The sequence below is a fragment of the Aspergillus oryzae genome, chromosome 3 (assembly GCF_000184455.2).
Source record: "Aspergillus oryzae RIB40 DNA, chromosome 3".
NCBI lineage: Eukaryota > Fungi > Ascomycota > Eurotiomycetes > Eurotiales > Aspergillaceae > Aspergillus > Aspergillus oryzae.
The window spans coordinates 3607329-3615322 of NC_036437.1; the positions used below are offsets into that span (position 1 = coordinate 3607329).

At 49.4% G+C, this 7994-nt stretch overlaps 2 protein-coding genes across 2 annotated transcripts; both read left to right on the top strand.

Annotated features, from left to right (window-relative positions):
• Positions 1-297: 297 nt before the first annotated feature.
• Positions 298-2150, top strand: AO090026000537 (secretory pathway gdp dissociation inhibitor; the record flags this gene model as incomplete). Its single annotated transcript, XM_001821919.3, has 8 exons — positions 298-343; positions 404-428; positions 489-548; positions 628-655; positions 719-1064; positions 1119-1670; positions 1730-1987; positions 2062-2150. The coding sequence occupies 8 exons, from the start codon at positions 298-300 to the stop codon at positions 2148-2150; spliced, it is 1404 nt and encodes a 467-aa protein (XP_001821971.1).
• A 2156-nt stretch (positions 2151-4306) lies between these two features.
• AO090026000535 (origin recognition complex subunit 4) lies at positions 4307-6526 on the top strand (the record flags this gene model as incomplete). Its single annotated transcript, XM_023236026.1, has 2 exons — positions 4307-5833; positions 5894-6526. The coding sequence occupies 2 exons, from the start codon at positions 4307-4309 to the stop codon at positions 6524-6526; spliced, it is 2160 nt and encodes a 719-aa protein (XP_023091068.1).
• Positions 6527-7994: the final 1468 nt, after the last annotated feature.

Genomic DNA, 7994 nt, shown 5'->3' on the forward strand with positions numbered 1-7994 from the left:
ATAATAATAATAATAATAATAAATCGTTGCTCACGAGTGATCCGCGGGGGATGGTTCAAAGTAGTTAAGAGTAAGTAATAGACTAACTAGTAGACTACCTGACGGCCTGACCCAGAAGGTTGAAGGACCTCCTTTCAAAACACAAACTCACCGCTCCCATTCATTCATTCTCCGTCTCCGCATCCTCCCACTTCACCACTTCACTCTACTTTTTCCATCGAACTTTTGTTTAGTCTCATTTACATTGAAACTCTTCTCATTTCCCGCTTCTCGTGATATCCTACATCATATTCCACCATGGATGAGATCGCCCCCGAATATGATGTTGTTGTTCTCGGCACTGGTATGTGCTACTAAAGCTGCTACCCCGCCGCTCAACAAGCTGGACTAACACCCCTCTCAGGCCTGACCGAGTGTGTGCTTTCTGGGTATGCACTCGCTTCTATTTCCTAATGACATTTTTAGGTCACTTATTGATCAATATATAGTGTTCTGAGTGTCAAGGGAAATAAGGTTCTTCACATTGATCGCAATGATCACTACGGAGGGTAAGTATTCTTCTGACAGCTGTGCTGGGAAGCTATTCCGCCCGTCACACGTCACCCCCCCGCTAACATTTCGAAATAGAGAGGCTGCTTCCGTGAACATCGAAACAGTAAGTTCTGATAAACACGCCATGTGCACGATGTGCTAATTCTGTTTCTTTTGCACTACGCAGCTTTTCAAGAAATACGGCAACGTCCGCCCCGGCGAAGAGCCATGGAAGAAGTATGGACGGGTCAATGACTGGAACATTGACCTGGTCCCCAAGCTGCTGATGGCCAACGGCGAGTTGACGAATATCCTGGTTTCCACCGATGTCACACGTTACCTCGAGTTCAAGCAGATTGCCGGCAGCTACGTCCAACAAGGAAAGAGCCCCAAGGCCACTGTGGCGAAGGTTCCTTCAGATGCCAACGAAGCACTTCGTTCATCTCTCATGGGCATGTTCGAGAAGCGGAGGGCCAAGAAATTTCTCGAATGGGTTGGCGAATTCAAGGAAGACGACCCTAGTACTCACCAGGGTTCGTGATCTGGGTCGGGGTGTTTGCATCGTCATGACTGCTAACATAGTATAGGCTTGAACATTGCTCAGTGCACCATGAAGGAAGTCTATGACAAATTCAGCTTGGAAGAAAACACCCGTGACTTCATTGGCCACTCCATGGCCCTGTATCAGTCCGACGACTATATTGGAAAGAGTGGAATGGCCGCCGATGCCATCAACCGCATCCGCTTGTACGTGAACTCTATGGCCCGCTACGGCAAGTCGCCCTACATCTACCCGCTCTACGGTCTGGGTGAGCTCCCTCAGGGCTTCGCTCGTTTGTCTGCTATCTACGGAGGTACCTACATGCTTAACACCAACATCGATGAGGTCCTCTATGAGAACGGCAAGGTTTCTGGAATCAAGGCCACCATGAAGGATCGGGATGACAGCGGCGAAACCATGAGCTTCACCACCAAGACCAAGAAGATTCTGGCCGACCCATCTTATTTCCCTAGCAAGGCCAAGGTTACCGGATACTTGCTGAAGGCGATCTGCATCCTGAAGCACCCCATCGACAAGACGGACGGTAGCGACTCTCTGCAGCTGATCATTCCCCAGTCGCAGGTTGGAAGAAAGCACGGTAAGTGTTTTAACAGTATATGAAGGACGAAGATGACGATTTTTGCTGATACTGTCTAGATATCTACATCGCTATGGTTTCATCGGCACACAACGTTTGCCCCAAGGGCTACTATATCGCTATTGTCTCGACCATTGCTGAGTCTGATGCTAACCACCACATTGAGCTGGAGCCTGGCTTTGAGCGCTTGGGTGAGATTGAGGAGAAGTTCTTCGGTCCCCCCATTCCGCTCTACGAGCCTCTGGAGAGCGGTGAGAACGACAACATCTTCATCTCCAAGAGCTACGATGCTACATCTCATTTTGAAACCACAACAGGTAAGCCACGCCTTCATAACCCCAAGGGGGGCGGGTGAAGAAAGCTCGGTTCGGTGAGACTAACATGATATCAGCCGATGTTCGTGATATTTATCGCCGTGCGACAGGTGAAGAACTAGTCGTTGAAGGCCTCCGGGAGGATCAGCGGCTTGCCCAGGAGTAAATACGCTGTCATCGCATTTGAGAATTAGGTAATATATCATTGCTTTGGATGTTTTAACTTGAGCCATAATTCCTTTTGGACTTTCTTTACCTTTTCTTAGCCTCTTTTGCATCCTCCAGACATGGCAATCTTGGAGACAGTACATTCCCTCCACTTTTGGTATATATGATGTACCCATAAGATAAGTAGACACCGGGTGCCTTTGAAGATCCTGAGGGTCCGGTGCTATGTTCTCCTACTCAGACCGTCAAAAACAAGATGTAATGTTGCATGTTCAAGTCATCGCGCTCAATCTACACAGTATATTCTAACCGCCGCGTCCAAGAAGAAATCAAACACATGTATGACGGTAGAATCAGATTCTCCCACCCCCCTCGGGATCCGTATTGGCTTTCTCATGTTCACCCACCACACAGACAGAGCCATCATCAGCTCGTTGGATCTCCGCGCGCAGCAGCGCCAACCGCTTCCCCGTGTGGATCACCTCGCATACTAGTCGGATCTCGAGGCCTTTAGGGAGCGGGCGCAGGTACGTCACTCTGAGGTTCCGACTCACTCCACCTAAGGAGAAGTATCCCGGTTTGGAGAGACCCAGGAGGAGCGTGGTAGATAGAATATCAATCAACGTAGCAGCGCAGCCCCCGTGGAGTGTTCCCACGTAATTACACATCTTGGGGGTTACATTCAACAGGAATGAGACTCGGGCTGAGGGGCCCTGAGTTGCGGATTCAAAGCGAAGATCGGCAGCAGTCGAATCAATATCCCAGCGCTAGTTTACATCAGCGACTGACGTACAGGTTAAATTTCTGGGTGGAATGAGACCTCTTCGTCATCTTTCATGTTCATGCCATTAGAGTAATGAAAAACGAGGTCTTCGAATTCATCTAGTTTCCTGGCTGGGGCGCGGACCGGCATTATGAACGTATTAATAGGTTTTGGGGGGCGGAAATATGGTGAGAGGTATGTTTAGAGGTCTATAATATTATGGGGCTCTTGGAGCGGGGAGTGACTATTTGTATGTACAGAAGGATTTGGCAATCCGGCAGCTATATGCGGAGTATTGATACCAAAAGTAGACACTAAATATAACCGAGGTTGGACGGCTGCGGTTGGCTTATGAGTCTAAAGTTTTAACCACTATTTGGGCATACTTGCTGGTCTCCACAAATTGCACAATATGAATTTTTAGTGGTTCGAATGGGAAGCTTGATGGATGCATTTCCTGGACTATATCTTGAGGCAAATCGGTGTCCTGTTTCTCGTTGGTTTGTTGGCCTACTCGAATACGTCTACGTCTCCGGGGTATATATTCTTCTACAGATTAAAGCGGACCGAGGTATCAGCCATGGTTAGTAAACCAGAAGTTCTTGGATGTCGGAAGTCATTAATGGCTTATACACAGTAGTCTATCTATTTAGCTTCAAGAGTATATATTCAAATCTATACATCGATTCAGAGCACTACAGCAACGCTACCCCATAGTCTGTATCATCGTATACTACGGCAGTCTTTATCACGAGAAACCGACCAACCCTATTTTACTCAACCAGTTCCCAAGGCCTTCTCTTCATTTCAGCAGCAAGAAAAACCCCTTTAACATACATAAACAAGTACAGCTCATGATACCCTACCATCCCTTAAATAGTTCAGGAAAACACAAACTATAGGGTACTACCACAACCACTCCCATCTCACCTGACTTCGCGTCACGCGTTCTGCCTCAGGCGACAAGATCGCCATGTCTAATCTCAGCCAGCGCCCGCAAGATCTATGTCCATAACACCAAGACGCCCCCTACTATATAAGCACGTTTTAATTGTAAGTCATCTTTCACATATAGGGATAGGATTGCATTAATTTCGATAAGACACTAACAGAAAACCATATCTCCAGATTGCGCTCGCTGTCGCAAACCTCCGAAAATAATTTCTAACTCCGCATCTTCCTTACCCTTTCTTCCCGCTTCCTTCGATGCTCAAATCCGGTCGACGTGCCATTGACGCTTCGATTTACTCGATTTGATTCAACGGATTGGTTTCTGTATAGTGCAGAGTGCAAGACGACAATTCACCTGAAGCAGAACTCACTGCGTCCTGGGCATCGGGGTACTGTTGTGTCGCGAAGGTCGGTCTGGATATATCACAGCTAGTTGGAAGATGAAGGAATCGCGGGCTAGCAAGCGGAGAAGGGTGTCTGATGCGCCTAGCGTAGATGGAGATGGGGATGTTGCAATGGGTGATGGGGTCGCCGCATCTCCGACACCGCAGAAAAACGCTCGGGACGACGAACACACAGGGTCACCGACCGCCTCACGATCAGCGCGACGTCGGGCGTCAAAAGGAGGCTCAAAAGTTGCGGAAGAAGAACCGGATAAAGAGAATGAGAATGAGCCAGAGACACCTTCTAGGCCTGGTCTACGATCGAGTGGGCGGCAGCGCAAAGCGCCCCAGAGATATGAAGACGAGGTAACTGGTACGCCTGCGTCGACTAGGAGGGCTCCCCCGGCGTCAGGACGCAGTGGTGCCACCCCGAGGAGTACGCGGAAGGCAAGACATGTATCCGAAGACGACGACGAGGAGGTAGAGTCGCCGCAATCGGAGCCTCAGACCGAGAGGCTGACGAGGACGAGGTCCAGGAGACCTCCTGTGCGGTTTACTGGAACTGAGACAAATACGAATGGTGATGAGGAATTCGGGGTGCGGCAGTCCCCTTCTCCGGATGAATACCAGGATGGATTGGACGATCTTGTCTCAATGCAATTACAACAAGATCTTGCCCAGAATGATTTCGCTGGGAAGGATGAGACTGTAATTGGCGGCGAAACACTTCCGGCTTACGCTGAATCATTGCAGACACTGTCTTACAACGGCTTGACCGCTGAACTGGGGGCGCTGACTACGATCATCCTTGACAAACTTACTGGCAAGAGATGTATTCCTTTGAAAGGCCTGGAGAGTGAGTATGACAAGGTTCATCAGCTTGTGGAGCAGACGGTCAGCGTTGGAGAGGGCAATTCGTTGTTACTTCTCGGATCACGAGGTTCCGGGAAAACCGCTATAGTCGAGACCATCATCTCGTCGCTAAAAAGGGAACACCACAATGACTTCCACGTCGTTCGTCTCAACGGGTTCTTGCATACAGATGACCGGTTGGCGCTTCGTGAGATGTGGCGCCAGCTTGGTCGTGAAACCAATACTGAAGAAGAGGCGGGGAAAGTAAGCAGCTACGCGGACACGATGGCCACTCTTCTCGCTCTCTTGTCGCACCCAGAGGAGCTGTTTGGTGCTTCTAATAATACAGATACCGTAACCGCAGCCAAGTCCATTGTTATTATACTGGATGAGTTCGACCTCTTTGTCACTCACCCACGTCAGACCCTCCTGTATAATCTGTTCGATATTGCGCAAGCGCGGAAGGCCCCTATCGCGGTCTTGGGCCTGACTACGAAAGTGGATGTGACTGAGATGCTGGAAAAGCGAGTGAAGAGTCGGTTCAGCCATCGCTACGTCTATGTACCACTCCCAAGATCATTAGAAGGCTTTTCCGAAATTTGTCGAGCTGGTCTGGACCTGGAAGATAAGGAGGTTTCGGACTACTTGGAAGAGGCCAATCCCGAGACGCGCTCACTTATCACATCCGAAAAGTTCGCAAGGGTATTGGAAGGGTGGAGAGCGTATTTGCAGGTATCTTCACCTCCTGTTTGCAGTTTCAAACGTTGAAATAGCGAAGCTAACTCAGAATAGGGCCTGTGGAGTGATGAGGCGTTTCAAGCGCATTTACGGAGGATATTCTTTCAAACTAGATCGGCAAAGGAGTTCTTTACCAGCGCTTTGATTGGCATGACGGAGCTGCATTACAGCACCTACGACCCCACAGGCGGAGCTGCCACGCTCCAGATCCCAACGCCAACCACCTTTAGCAGCCAAAGCCTATCTTGTCCAGATCCCGGACCTCTGCCGTTCTCCACCTCGACGACGACCTCTGCCAGTCCCTCGTCGCTGCCCCTATCTTTGTTGTTGGCGGCCACCCGGCTGGCTGCGTTGTATGATCCGGGCCTAGAAGCTACACAGCCCCAGAGTCTGGCTCCCCTGGCGCTATCATTCCCCGCAGCATATGCCGAGTACGTCCGGCTTTTGACGTTCGCTAAAACATCGGCTTCCGTGTCCGGCGCCGCCGCAACCCCTGGACGAGTCTGGGGTCGGGACGTTGCGCGTGAAGCGTGGGAGAAGCTGATCAGTTGGGGGCTGATCAGTCCGGTTGGCGGAGGCAGTGGCACAGCAGATGGTCGGATGTTCCGGGTGGAAATTAGCTTTGAAGAAGTGGTTGACATGGCTGGATCAGGTGGTTCCCTGGGGAAATGGTGGCGCGACGGTTAATTTTTTATCTTGGGGTTAGTTTAGGCGTGCATACATTAGTGACTTCTCTGTCTCTCTCAGGGCTTACATGGCGCGCGGAACTTAGCAGGGAACCTCGCTGACAAGCGGTCAATGCAGGATCACCTCTCGGCTGATGCCCTAAAGGCCAACAGCCGAGTAAAATGAAACGTCTTCTGTTTCTCCCTGACCCCCTTATCACTCGGCACCATAGATAGCATATAGTATTAATCAAATACGCAATATTGGGTATCGGCTTAGTTCGGCCAGTGTCCGAAAGTTAAGGGAACACTTCCCCCCTATAGACTAAGTAAACTCCAAATATTGCATGATGGTGAAAGAAAATGGGGTCGTCCCTGGACCTATAAGATCTGTTTTAATGACGGTTGGGCGATCACTAGAGCCCGCGAGTCTCCGTCCGGTCTAAACATGCATGATGGCGTGGAACTGGATGTAACGATGAAACTAAATGGGCAATCAACAGGAGAGACTAAACTCAGTCCGGTTGGTGGTGGATTGAGGGAGGTTCATGAAGAGGAATGGAACATGATTCTGCAGAGTGGTCAGATTAGCTAACTAACAAGCCTAACTACCAGGGGGTGTGAAGAAAGAGCCATGTGGAGAAAGATGGAGATGTTGGGGGATAGTGTGTCATTTTAGCTTGAAATGTCAACGAGGCTATAATATGAATAGTTATGATAATTATAGACATGCCTCTTTTCAGATTTTTTTCTTATTGGTTTAATTTCTCGTTTTCGTTTCCCCTTTTTAACTCTCTCTAGTCAAGTTACTCAACCGTTCGAATGACGGGTCGAGAAGCGAATCCGGTGCAACCCCCCTCTGGATGCATGGGTGCCTGGTCTAGCTCCATGCCTGAAGTATTAGAATCGAATAGTAGAAGTACTCTTACATCCTTTGGTGCAGGCCGGCGACGAGACTAATACGGTTTGAGTTGTCACTGTCCGAAGTTAGTCCTGTACGGTGGTTAGTATTAGTATCTAGAGGCTGATGGAGACGCCCTTTTCCGGCTAGCCCTAAGTTTTAATCCTCCTGACTATTCTCCTGTCATCCTGGTCCCATCTCAACCGTATATCGAATAGCCAGCAAATCAGCGGCGCTTTCTCCACACTAATGCATGAAATGTCCTTCTGCTCCCTACCTAAGAGAAGTTGCTCACTGGTCTCGGCGGGGGTTATTGTAGGAGACGGATCGGGGAGGTGATTAGTGTGGACCAGCCAACGTTGTCCGGCTTATGCATTTGTTCTCTTTCAATTATGCATCTGACTGCATAGAGAGGGGTATTCAGTTGCGTTCATTAGAACTAATTTCCCGACACGATGAATGATATCGGATTAGAACATCGTTTCACTCATTTGGATAGTGATCCAATCCATTGGTATGGTGTGATCCTGAAACCTCCGCCAAAGAAAGTCAAGGGTACCGGGGAGGAGTGACATTTTGACGCGAGGAG